Raw genomic sequence first — 14,317 nt, forward strand, 5'->3', positions numbered from 1 at the left:
TGAGTTACATAAGACTTGAACTTAAAGGGGTTGTAAACCTTCCGTTTTTTTCACCTTAATGCATCCTATGCATTAAGGTGAAAAACTATCTGTTGGTTACAGGCCCCCCAGCCCCCCGGTTTACTTACCTGAGCCCTCGAAAGTCCCGCATCGAGAACGCGATGGCTTCTCGGCTCTTCTCGGCCGGTCTTCTCGGCTCTTCATTGGATAGATTGATAGCAGCGCAGCCATTGGCTTATGCTGCTGTCAATCAAATCCAAATGACACGGCCGCCGGACCGAGACATACACTCTGTGTTTATGGACGCAGAGTGTATGAGACGGCAGTGCGCCCGCAAGGCAGGAGAGAGCTTCCCGAGGGGGTTATCTATTGTGGGGAGGAGACAGCCGCCCAGACAGCCGCCGTGGGACCCCAGAACAGCAGGATCGGGGCCACTCTGTGCAAAATGAACTGCACAGTGGAGGTAAGTATAACATGTTTGTTATTTAAAAAAAAAAAACACAAACCTATACAACCACTTTAAGAACGGAGGCAGCGTGAAGTCATGCTGGTCCGAGAAACCTCCAGGTGGCCATTTTGTTGCTCACTGCATGCTGCCACCTACTGTCCAGCGGACCTGTCAGCAATCCCACATCACTGCGTGGTCAGTTAACCCTTCCCTATGCTATCCAAAACATATACATTTTTTTTTTTTTGTGGCTGGAGTTGCACTTAAAAAATATATTGTACCTGTTCCAACTTACATACAAATTCAACTTAAAGAAGTACAGCCAAAGCTTGTTTGGCTGTACTCCTTCTGTGGATCACAGGAGTATAGATTGTTTTGCAATCCTGTGACCTGTTTTCAGCAGACAGTAGGCTGAAGCCCGCTGTCAGCTGACGTCACGGAGCCTGCCCAGGCTGGGGAAAGATTGTGACCATATGGACATGGCCCGCCCTGGACCGGCACCTGGATCAGCCTCTCAGCAAGCTGCCGAGAGCCTGAGTAGGCCACGCGGAGGTTGGGTGCAGAGACACGGTGACTGACAGTCACCAGCTCTCTATTAAGGGAGCACTGAGAACCAAGTGATCAACAGTGTTCGATCACTCGGTTCTCAGTCTTAGAGCCGGTGGGGACAGATGCAGCATTGGTCCAATGCTACATCCACCTAGGTAAGTATGATTAAAAAAAAAAATCCCATACTTCTCTTTTAAGAACAAACCTACAGAACCTATCTTGTTCATAACCTGAGGACTGCCTGTGTTTAGGATTGAGCAGATAGGGTGACTATTTTGTAGCATATTTTCACCTCACGGCTGGAAAAATTTTAGTGAGGTAAAGAAATAGCCTTTATCCAGAGTGTACTTAAAGCGGGGGTCCACCTATCTATCATTTTTTTTTTTGGAGTTCATTCACAAACTTTTCTTCTCATGATTATCTACTCACATGTTCTGTGTAATAAGTCCGCCTGTGTCCGATTTCGTTGTAAAGAATAACTTAAAAAATTCACTGAAGGCGGTTTCCATCTTCATTGTGGGCATTTGAAGCCCACAAGCATGTATTTCCTGGATGCGATGAATGCTATGCTCCCAGCATTCACCGAGATGTTGTGATGACGCTGTTGCACAATGCATGCTGGGAAGCCTGAGACTAGCTCCCAGGGGACTGTGGGAGGTCTGGGAGAAGCTAGAAACACGCCTACTCCCATGGGAGGAAAACCAGGAAGTGCTAAGAAGATTAGAAAAAAAAAGGTAATTACAGCGATTTAAATTTTTTTACACAGCATGTCAGCATATAGGCAAGGAAGAGAATGCATAGAGATAATGTTCAAAATTTGGGTGGAACCCCGCTTTAATTTCAAACATTATATGTGGTATCTTTCCAAAAGGTAAAAGAGGTCTGCTTGGGGTTCAGTTGGCCCTGTTTATATAAATACCAGTTTTGGTAAACTGCAATAACCAACTATTTTTAATATATATATATTAAGAAATAGACAGACAGCTTCCTTAAAGTCACTATAATGTATGTTAGAAAAAGTCCAATATTTGCAGTTGTTAGACATTGCTGGTCTACATTTCAGACAATGCATGCAGTACCACTTCATCACATCGTCTTACCTGTTATGAAACAGGCGACCTTCCTGTTGCTTTCAGACATATCACCGTCCCAAGTTTTGAAGGTAGTTATGACTTGTCCAGATTTGCTGTTTTCTGCTATGGATCCCCTATATACTTGAGAGGTGAACCTTGGAGGGTTGTCATTCTCATCAGTTACTGTCACTTCTACCATGGTTTCAGATGAAAGGCGTATTTTCTTTCCCTGGTCTGTAGCCACTACATAAAATTGATAGACCTCTTGCTTTTCACAATCAAGCTCCTTTAGGGTTCTAATCCAACCATTTTCAGCATCAATGGTGAAGAATCTTTGAATTTCACTAGTATCTCCTTTGAGGCTATAAGTTACTACTCCATCATTGCCTGTGTCTTGATCATTTGCAGTAACTTGTATGACAGTTGTCCCAGCTGGCATATTCTCTGTTAATGAAGCTCTGTAGAGGTCAGATTCAAAAACAGGCTGGTTGTCATTAATGTCTTTCACTTGGATGCTTACTGAAACCAAAGACACTAACTCCTTGCCCAGGTGAGGACAGTTGGCCTGAACATCAATAAGATACCATTTGGTTTTTTCATGGTCTACTCCTTTTTTTACAACCAGAGCTCCTGTGTGTTTATCTAGACTAAATACTCCATCTTTGTTGCTTTCTGGAGTTGTACCTTCGACTAGGCTATAAATGACTGGCTCCATTGCCGTTGCTTTCACTAGTCCTACCTCAGATCCTTCAGGGAGATCTTCTGATGCTGAAAAACTATACAACGGTTCAGAAAACTTGGGCAAAGTGACCTCTGTTGGTACAATATGGAGATGAACAGGAACAAGTGAACTCCAATTTGGAGGTGCGCCATCTTTTGCTATGACTGTAAAAGTAATGTCTTTGTTTTCCAGCCCTAATAGGCTTTTTTTTGCGGTGATAGTACCATTGTAAGGATTGATTTGAACTAGATCTTCATCATATTTATCAATAGAATAGGTAACATCAGCATTTTGCCCTTCATCAGCATCATAAGCAAGCACCTGAATAATTGGGGTTCCTTTGCCAAGATTAGACTGGACAGATAAAGTATATTCATTGGCAATGAACAGGGGAGGGTTGTCATTCTCATCCGTCAGAATTATTTTAACTGTGCAGAAAGCTGCCCTACCTCCCCCATCCTTTGCCATAACTTTGATGGCAATAAGCCTCTCTGTTGCATTTTCCCTGTCTAATTTCCTCAGTGTTGCTATATGGCCATTACTGTCAATTGAAAACATGTCTAAGGCCAATTTATTAATAATACTATAATCCACCATTCCATAAGGTCCGTCATCAGGATCATTTACTGCCAACTCAATCACTGTAGTGCCTATTTCTGCATTCTCTGCAAGTTCTACTTCAAATACATTCTGTTGAAAGGATGGGGTGTGCTTATTGGCATGGGTAATATTGATATACACTGGTACAGTATCCCTGTACACTCCATCAGTAGCTGCGACCTGTAGCTGGTAAAATAAATCCAAACTATTTCTGCAGAGGTTAGAAAAGGAGATTACTCCAGATGTTCTGTTTATAGTAAAGTGTCGATGATTGTTACCAGAAAGAATAAGATACTCCAGCCTGCCAGCATCTACACTATCAAGGTCAAATGCTTGGACTTTAATAACAATATGTCCACAGTTGGCTAGTTCGCTTACATTAGCTTCATAGTGTGTTTCTCTGAACTCTGGAGGATTGTCATTTACATCAGTTATATTGACAATGACAAGCGCATCTGAATGTAAAGGTGGCAAACCGTTATCTGTGGCTCTCACTTTGAACTGAAACTGCCGCATAGTTTCATAATCCAACTCCTGGGCTGTTGTGATTTCACCAGTTTTGTGGTTTATATGGAAGAATGCATGAGTTTCCTCTGTGTCGTTTCCTAAGATATGATATGAAACCTCTTGGTTTTTCCCAGAATCTTGATCAGAAGCTTGCAGTTGAATCACTGGTTGATATGGTGGAAGTTTTTCCATGATGTGTGCTGTGTAGACCATTTGGGAGAAGACAGGTGAGTGATCGTTTACATCTTCCACTTTAACTAACACTCGTGCTTCCGAAAAATGGCCTACAGCAGAATCTGTGGCTCTAACAGTTAACAGATGTGTAGTTTTGGTCTCATAATCTAGCTGCCCTGAAACACTTAGAGAACCAGTCTTAAAGTCAATGCTAAAAAAACTAAGCGCTTCATTCTCAACAATATTGTAAATAATACGGAATCCTTCTGGGCTGCGAGCCTGAATGTGTAAAACTGGAGTAGAGATAGGTACATTTTCTGGCAAGTTTACTGTGTAATATAGACTTTGGAAAATAGGATTAGATTTGTTTCGAACAATGATGACTACTTCCTCTTGAGCTTGCAAAGAGGGTTTACCATGGTCTCTGACAATCACTTTTAGAACATACTGATTTAAGGCTTCATAATCAAAAGGTTGTCTAAGAATAATGTCTCCTAGAGATGGGTCAATCCTGAAATATTTATAGTCGTCTTCCAACTGGAAAGTCAAAGCACTGTTTTGTCCAGCATCTTTATCTATAGCTGACACCTGGAAGATGACATCACCAGGCTCTATGCCATCTTCTACAGCCAAATAATATGGAGTATTAATAAATTCTGGAGCATTATCATTGACATCTTCAACATATACTTCCGCTTTAGCCTGAGACACCCGCGGTGGATTCCTGCTGTCCTTAGCTTCAACTATTACATCATATTTGCTTTGGCTCTCTCTGTCAAATGCTAGACCTTTTGTCTGGAGAACACCAGAGGATGGAATTATCTGGAAAAGTTCTGTATATGTAAGAACTGAAAAACTAACTGGCTCATTAAGTTGAATTCCAACCACATCCACAATATTTAACACCTTAATACTAGGATCGTTTTCGGTCACCTTTGATGTATATGAAGCCTGATCAAATTTCAAGTTGGTTATTCTGAATTGAGTGACATTAATTTTTATCAGTGCAGTGTCATGGTACAAACCATCCCAAGCTTTTATTGGAAGTTCATGGTATGATTTCAAGAGAGAGGAATCGTTTAAAACAAGGACACCAGATCTTGAATCAATCAAGAACGCATTATCTGCGTTGCCTTCTGAAATGCTGTACATCACTTCTGAATCGACATCTCTAGCTGCCACGGTTAGGATATGCATATTATTATGTGCAGGTAAATAAATATTCAGATCATATATGTCCTTCAAAAATTTGGGTGGAGAATCATTTACATTAATCACTTGTATGGTGACTTTTACTGGCTGAGAAGCAAACCGACTTGGTATACCTGAGTCACATACATGCACATCAAAAAAGAATGAAGTTGCTATCTCAAAGTCAAGTTCTGCCACAGTGAACAATGTTCCCATACTTGGATTAATTTTGAAGTATCTGAGAACTTCAGGATCCAGTATTTGGTAACTCAAGATAGCATTTGCTTCAGTGTCATTGTCAGTAGCTTGAATGATCAGAGGAGTCAAGTCCATACTTGTTACCATGCTGCCTATTGGAGCATCTTCATTAATTTGACCCAAATATATGCTTTGTGAGAAAATTGGGGAGTTGTCGTTTTCATCAATGATGTAGATAAAGACGGTTGTTTCACTGAAATATCCAAGAGAGCTGGTACCACGTATTTTGAGTTGGTAAGAAGAAATGGTCTCAAAATCCAGATTTTTTTTGGTAGTGATTATGCCAGAATAGCAGTTAAGGTAAAATGAACCTTCCTCATTCCCTTCTTTAATATCATAATTAATGGAAGACCAGCTTGTTGCAGACACCATGGTTACAAAAAAACCAATAGTCACTGACTCACTGATTTCAACCACATATTCTCTCAACATAAACTTTGGTGTTGATGTGTCAGAAGGTTTGATTTGTAGGTTGACAGTGGCTATGTCCTGAAACGGTGGTGTCCCCTGATCTACTGCCAGGATTGTCAAGGTTATCCAGCTTTTTGTCAGCTGCTCCAGTGTCTTAGCAATAGTAATAAGGCCAGAAGACTTGTCAATATTAAAATATCCTTCACTATTGCCTGTAAAAAAAAAAAATAAAGATATGTATTAATTATGGCTCATACCTGTTTAAATAATGGAACCACAAATATTAATCGAGGAGTTTTTTTTTGTTTTTTTTAGAGATAAGAGATATTTTTCTAACTGTAAGGGTGTGTCTGCTATTGCTGTCCTCTGAAAATCCTAGTTTTCTGCCTGTCACTCTAATCTTCTTGCCTCCATTGTTTGAGTCGCTGATCTGGAATAAGTATTCAGGACTTTTTTTTTCTTATTTCCTATATGTGCAAATATGGTCACTCAGAAGGTATTCAAGCACACTGGGTTATCATAACAGCCAAACAACTAGCAAGAAAATATAAGATACAAAATAATTCAAGTGATTGTAAAGTCTTTTTTATATTAAAATAAAAAAGATGTTATACTTACCTGATCTGTACAATGATGTTGTGCACATCAGTCTCTTACCTCCTTCTCTGGAGTCCCCTGCCAGCGTTCTCTGCCCCTTCTTCTTCTTACGAGTGCCCCTATAGCAAGCCGCTTTCAATTGGTGGCACCTATGTGGGTGTGCTCTTTAGTCAGGCTGTGTGCCTCCAAAGACACACACACCTTAACTCAGCCACGGCCCCCACCCTCTCCTCACAGGATTTGACTGATAGCAGCAGAGCTTATGGCTCCTGTGAGAAGGGAAAGTGAAGAGAGAAGATCTACAGCTGGGCACAGTGCTGGATCGATAGAGGGCTAAGGTAAGTGTTTAGAAGGAGGGAGGGGGGACACTAGTATTGGAGCATTTTTTACCTTTATGCACAGAACGCATTAAGGTAAAAAAAAGTTAAGACTTTAGAACCACTTTAAGCTGTTTGCCTGAAACTCAACACTGATGGTGGTAGCTGTGCTGAAGGTATACCTAGGAGCATACAAATTTAACCAATATCACTGCTTTGAACTGTGGAAGAGCTCGTACGAGCGATACAGTGTCACGAAAGAATAACCTGTGGCAATCTTACTTAAAGACTTCACCAGCTACATATCATGTTAAAAGATTGGAATGTTGAGTCAACACATAGTCTACCCATTTATCACTTGGTGTTAAATACTTTCCTGTGCACATAAATTCATTTGTATCAATCAAGAAAGATTATTACTTATCCAATCTGACAAACTACAGGTTTAATCCTTCCAGTGGAAGTGAAACCACTTCATACTAAAGCGGCACTAATAGGCTTATATCCACTTTCTCACTTTTGTGGTCAGAGATTTAGAAGATGTTTTTGTAAGACAACTGAAACTAATTATACTTTTGTTCTAAAGACAATATGAATACAATGGGTTGAAAAATGATTTTCAAAGCTTACTGCACTGTTCACACAGACATGAAATTTACATTAGTAGGCTTCAAACCAAAAATAAATTGATGAAAAGAAAAATAATGCAGCACTTTCAAAATTATATGGGGTGGCAGATTCAACATGCAAGACAAAGTATGGGACCTACTTGTTAGCAGCTGTCAGGCTATGGGGTTGGTTTACTAAAGGCAAATAGACTGTGCATTCTGCAAGGGCATTTTCTCCAGAGCTTAGTAAATGAGGTGGCACTTTACTCTGCAAAGAATACCCAATCACATGCAAGGAAAGAAAAAAGAAAAAAATACATTTTTGCTTGCACATGATTTAATGATTAAAGTCAGCAGACCTCCCCCCCATTTACTAAGCTCTGGAGCAAATGCCCTTGCAGAGTGCAACTCCACTTACAAAGTGCAGTTGCCTTTAGTAAGTCAACCCCTCTGGAAGTGTCCACACATAATACTAGCTACAAAAGACCTCAGAGGACAGAGGACTGAGAATTAGGAGACCATGTAAAACTCTCCAGCCCATATTTGTATTAGACCAAAATTTGTCAAGCCTTATCACAATAATAATGTTTAAATAGAACCTGTACTTTACAAGTTGTACCAAAAAAGGCAAGCAGATGGCAAAGGACTAGTCACCAGTGTTGCCTGTAGGCTCCCTGAGGCTGACTGGTTCCCTGTTACTGACTTACTACCCTTTTTCCACTTTCTGTCAATGTGTGAAGGCAACCATTTTGCTAGGGGTAAGGGCTGGGCTTCCTGTTCGCCTGATGACTGGTAATTTGACCACTGGTGGTGGAATATTCAATAAACAGCAGGAGGGTGTAGGAAGATTCACAGAACGAATGAAGCATTGAATTCTTTGCACATCAGCTTCCTCTTCAGCAAGGAGGAAAGTTAACAGCACAGTAATGACATCATTTTTGTGAGACTAGCAGTGGGAGTATAGTGCCTATGATATACTGCAAATATGCAGCTATGAGGCTTACACTACAAGAGTGCCTAGGAATTCAAGACAATTTTTTAGGGTGCACAATTAACATTCCTAGATAATCCTAGATAATCCATGTAAAATAGCAAACTTTCATTTTATGCCTTCAAATCCACTTTAAGTATTAATTTCACTGCCCATTATGGCTTCCAAGTGATCTAAGTGAATAGGCCACTGTAAACTATAAGATTTTATATAATGATATGGTAGGTCCAGCATTCTGTCCCATACACATGTGGAAACAAACCCTCTCTGATCTCTGCACCTGAACTCACTGTGGGGAAATTTATCCCCAGAGTTCACAGCTCAGTTCACCTTGCTCCCACAGCACCTTCCCTCTGTGGAGATTGGGAGACTGGAAGATTGCTGAGTCACTGCTAAAATGGGCAGCAGAGTAAGCTGAGCTAATAAGAAAAAGACGAGAATGACTTTAGTGTTTCTGCTGTGAACTTTGAGGATGAATTAGGCCACAGTGCCTGCAGCTACAGAGTAAGTAGTAAGTGCTTGTTTTAAAGATAATTTACTGCTTGTTAAGAATAATTAAATATTTGAATGTCCATAGTCTGATTATCAGCTGCTTTACAGGAAGCTATCCCTTTCTGCCATTCCTGCCATACCTTAACAGGGGATTCATTAGCATTAAGCTTCCAAATGGTACATCAACATACAGAACCTGTCCATACCTCCGGCTCTAATCATGTGCTGCACAAATAAAAAAAAAACCCCATAGAACTATATGCATACGGCGCCCTGCATGGAGAATAGGGGCCGGGCACATAGAGATTAGGGGGGCGGCTCCCCTGCGCCCCCTATGGACAGGCCGCCGCTGGCCCATACTATGTGAGAATATAGCACCAAGAACACAGATGATTTCATAGGTTTCTCAAAGGTGAATCACAGTTGTGTCAAGAGCTGTGTGGAGAAAATGTGGATCAAAAAAGTCTCAAGTATGAATTAAAGTTATCCCAATAGTCGATGATAGTGCCTTCAAGTGTTGATCACAGGACTCTCAAGCATAATGTGGAATATATCGGTCTTTAAAGTAGATCATAGTGACCTCAGAAGTGTTAGCCTCACCTGAATGAATAAAATACTGGATCTTTGCATTGAGCCCCTGGTCTTTGTCTGTAGCCTGGACTCTTAACACCTCGGCTCCAACAGCAGCTGAGTCAGAAACACTTCCTTCATAAACAGGGTGAATGAAGTGAGGTGAGTGATCATTGATGTCTTGTACCTGAATGGTAATCCTTACAAAATCCCTCTTGATTTGAACTTCCTGATCACGAACCTACAAAAAAAAAAAAATAATTTAAAACAGTTGTATATTTTTTTTAAGTGGAACTACAGGCAAAAAAATCTTTATTTAAGTAGGATAAAATGGGGTTCTAACTGTCAGTTTTTGGCCATCTGTGTGCCATTGTGGAGATTTCCATTCACTTGCTGTCCCATTGCTAAAATAAGAAGTGAGGGATCTACAAAGGGATGATAACGGTAAACAGGACAAATATTGAGGATGAATCTCCCTAATAACAGCAATAATAAAGTGAAATGTGTTCTAATCCCTTCTCCACTCTGTCCAAAACTAAGAAAAAAAGGTTTTGCCATTAGTTATACTTTGAATCAGTATTAAACCTAAAAGCAAATACTTTTATATTGCAGCTTACCAACTGTTAGATGTAATGACTGTATTCATTTCCCAAAAAACTAAAAATGCTAATCACGTGTCTTCCTCAGGGGAATCTGGTCTCAGAAACCCCCTGAGGAAGACACGTGATTAGCCCTGTGTCAGCACATGTAGGGGAGGGGCCAGGACTGTGGAGGAGTTTGGATACATGCTTGTTTGTACAAGCTACTGACACATACAGGTTTGAAAGTCGTTTAGAGAGGAATCCTATGCTTAATGCTTTTATAGTTTGGTGTGCTTGAAGCACCTAAAACATGTGAGTACCCTGATGTTATGTTTTCTAAATACATTTTTAAACTAGCGATAATGCACTTTCCAGCCTCTTTCTTGTTTTAAATTGAGGACAACTTCTCTGGATTTCCTGTGCGATTCTGCTGGTCCAGTTTCACTTAGAGCCCAGGAGTGGTTCAACTGCTTATGTGGACCAAACTTAAGTGTGCGGTCACACTGTTGGAGGTGAGCGCATTCACACGGGGGTGGGGGGGGGTGGGGGTGGGGCGGGCATGTGTGTGAATTCACCCTCTTCTGATCAGGATTACCATCACTAGAGTCCCCTTTTGGACAGTAACACGTATAATACCCCAATTTGCACTTTTGTCTCTGTGGATTGATGAAAATTGGGAGAAAAAAAATCTCTCTTTTTTTTTGGACAATTGATACTAAGGATTAATACTACATTTCTTTCACTGTGAGCTTGCTTGTTACACAAAAAATATTTTTTTATGTTCATAGTTACATTTTTTATCAATATTGATTTTCATTGTTTATGGCACTATTTATGCATTTGTAAGGTTCAGTACCACACATCGCTGCGTTTTTTTGTTTTTTGTATATATGTTTTCACAAATTATGGGATTGTCATCAATGCTTAGCAGCTGTGAATTTGTACTTTGTTTCACAGGAATTGTTATACCACACCTGATGCTAGGTTGTAACCTCAGGTTACTTTATACCTGACACTGATTGCAGTTTCAGGTTGCTCTAGAGTAGCTCGCAAGATTTATATATATTTTTGTATTCATTTCCCGTTTTAGGCTTTCTTTCTTCTATTTTCATTAAGTCAGCTGTTTTTCAACAGAAAAGCTCTCTTGCAGCTACAGGGATGAGACCATTTTACACTGGCAGGGATGCTTAACACGGTCAGCTGTTATTTATTTATGTAAAACCTTTATCTCAAAAGAAAAAACTGTTTGCTGTAACTGATTATAAAATATTATCTGGAGTTCAGCTTCAATTTGTTGGTGTATATAAATATGCTACTACTTTAGACTGCTGTCCAAATCTGTCCCCTGTACTCATTCATCCAGAGTGTTGTCTGTATAATATAGGAGGTATGTTACCGGCCAGATCACTAAGGAAATCAAAGGGAAAAAAGCATAAAAAAAACTGAATGCAGCCACTTCATTTAATGATTGGTGCACTGCAATATATTACATTTTTGGTTTTGGGTTTAATGCCGCTTTAAAAACTGTCAATCTATACTTGTAATGTGCTATAACTGACTACAACCAGTTGTATAACACACTAACATTTGTAAACTGAAAGCATTTAATGAACATTGTCTATACCAGTGTTTCTCAACCTTTTTTCAGTCAAGGCACCCTTTAAAATTATGGACAATCTTGAGGCACCCCATTCTAAAATGTAAAAAACAATTCTAATTGTTTCACATAATACATAAATATCCATACACGTAGGACACCCGATGTTGGAAGTGATTTATTCTTCCAAATTCAATACACTTTTGCACACTGGTACTGACTAGTATTTCAGTGTTTCTCTTCTCCCTCAGTTTTTCTCCATTACTCAGCTAATGTGACCCCAGCACTGACAGAGAGGGGTAGGAGAGGATCAAACAAGGATGTTGTGCAGACGATTGACATCCTCCTTATCAATTGGTGACATCATTGGTTGTTAGGCATTTTGCCAAGGCACCCCTAAAGGAACCTCAAGGCACCCCAGGGTGCCTGGGCACCCTGGTTGATAAAGGCTGCTCTATACCACCCTTGCACAGCTGCTAACTGTCTCTAACTTGGACGGTCTGTCCCTCTTTTGTCCCTCTTTCCTACTCAGATGCCACTCTTTTTGATCTGATGTATAGGCCTCTATAAAATAAAAGATATTATTTAACTACCAAAAGAGATGTATTGCACCTTTCATGCAACCTCTAAGTTATTGCATTTGGTACTTTTGAAAAGCCACTATAAATGTAATGGGTTAGTATGCTAACACAACCGTGTTTGCACAAATATAACCACAACAAATGGGTCAAATTTTAAATGCTTGAACATACAAGAAAATAACAAACTTTTGATTGATCATACACAGATAAAGGATTTTTCCATAACAGCATATTTAAAAAAAATGGGAGGAGATGTGTTTCTACAGATAATAATAATAATCCCCTATTTATATACTATATATATATAGATATATAGATATATATATCTATATATCTATATATCTATATATATATGTAGTGCTGAGGTCCAGAGTGCTCAGGACCTCAGACTGGACCGAAGGTTTACCTTCCAACAAGACAATGACCCTAAGCACGCAGCTAAAATAACGAAGGAGTGGTTTCACAACAACTCCACGACTGTTCTTGAATGGCCCAGCCAGAGCCCTGACTTAAACCCGATTGAGCATCTCTGGAGAGAACTAAAAATGGCTGTCCACCAATGTTTACCATCCAACCTGACAGAACTGGAGAGGATCTGCAAGGAGGAATGGCAGAGGATCCCCAAATCCAGGTGTGAAAAACTTGTTGCATCTTTCCAAAAAAGACTCATGGCTGTATTAGATCAAAAGGGTGCTTCTACTAAATACTGAGCAAAGGGTCTGAATACTTAGGACCATGTGATATTTCAGTTTTTCTTTTTTAATAAATCTGCAAAAATGTCAACAATTCTGTGTTTCTCTGTCAATATGGGGTGCTGTGTGAACATTACTGAGGAAAAAAAACGAACTTAAATAATTTTAGCAAATGGTTGCAGTATAACAAAGAGTGAAAAATTTAAGGGGGTCTGAATACTTTCCGTCCCCACTGTATATATATATATATAGAGAGAGAGATATATATAGATATATATATATATCTATATATATCTATATATATATACGGCATTTATAGCAAGGCAGTGGTGTATGAAGTAGTATATAAATGGGGGATTAATTAGTATCTGTAAAAACACATCTCATCATAAGCTTTTTTAAAATATGTTCTTATAAAAACAAAAACGTTATATGATTGGTGAAAATGTTGTTGAATTAACTTTTGTTGGTACCTTTAAATTTGTTGTGAGGATATTTGTACTTTTGAAAAGCCAGTATAAAGGAGGTAGTTGAAGGGAACAAAAACGCTTGTGGGTTTAATCAATTTTTTTATTAATTGTCCATATAACTTTGGTTATGGCAGGGAGTGTCCTTTGCCTAAATAGATTGTTCTAAAAGATGCCCCCCCCCTTCTCATCTCAGGAAGTTGGCAGGTATACCCTCACCTGCACACATTTTCAATAATCCCAAAGATTAAATATTCCATCCAGCAAACACAAATAGACAATTATTAAATAGCTAAACATTAGAATATCAATAAATAACTCCACCATGTTTAGGTGGGTGCTAAAATGCTCAGTTTCCTTCACCACAGTTGTAGCTTTTGTTTTAAAGATTTAAGAGTATTTTGCTAAAAGCAAAGTACATACCATGATATTTAAAATATGAATGGGCATCGTCTCATAGTCCATAGTCTCTGTGGTGAACAGGACACCAGTATTAGGATCAATCCTGAACATTTTAGAGCTTCTTGGGTCTGCGCTGCCTTGGATGGTATAGATTAGTCTATTCCCGCTGTCTTGATCTGTTGCTGTAACTTTGATCACTTCAGAACCTAGTTGAACATCTTCTGGAATTTGAACAGTGTATTGATTCTTCTGAAACTCTGGGCGGTGATGATTGTATGGTACAACAGAGATATAAACCTATAACAGAAATTAATGAGGAAAAGTACATTTTGCCACACAGTACACTCTGATTATACAATCTCAGATTGGATGTCATGCTAACTGTTATGTAATATGAGGGCCTCCAACAATCCATTTAATTTCTATCCAATCAGGTAGGTGAAGGTATGTGCTGCTGGGGAGAAGAGCATTAAATTAACCTCTTGCTTTG

At 39.4% G+C, this 14,317-nt stretch overlaps 1 protein-coding gene across 1 annotated transcript in view; it reads right to left on the reverse strand.

The window, feature by feature from the left end:
• The window catches only part of FAT2 (FAT atypical cadherin 2), a 176,366-nt gene that overhangs the window by 46,962 nt on the left and 115,087 nt on the right, over positions 1-14,317 (reverse strand). Inside the window, exons 8-10 of the mRNA XM_073621123.1 lie at positions 13,849-14,124; positions 9,538-9,748; positions 2,098-6,144 (exon numbers count right to left, since the gene is read on the reverse strand). Of these exons, the coding sequence (XP_073477224.1) occupies positions 2,098-6,144; positions 9,538-9,748; positions 13,849-14,124 (4,534 nt within the window). The remainder of the gene's footprint in view (positions 1-2,097; positions 6,145-9,537; positions 9,749-13,848; positions 14,125-14,317) is intronic.

The sequence above is a fragment of the Aquarana catesbeiana genome, linkage group LG03 (genome assembly GCF_042186555.1).
Source record: "Aquarana catesbeiana isolate 2022-GZ linkage group LG03, ASM4218655v1, whole genome shotgun sequence".
NCBI classification, from domain to species: Eukaryota; Metazoa; Chordata; class Amphibia; order Anura; family Ranidae; genus Aquarana; species Aquarana catesbeiana.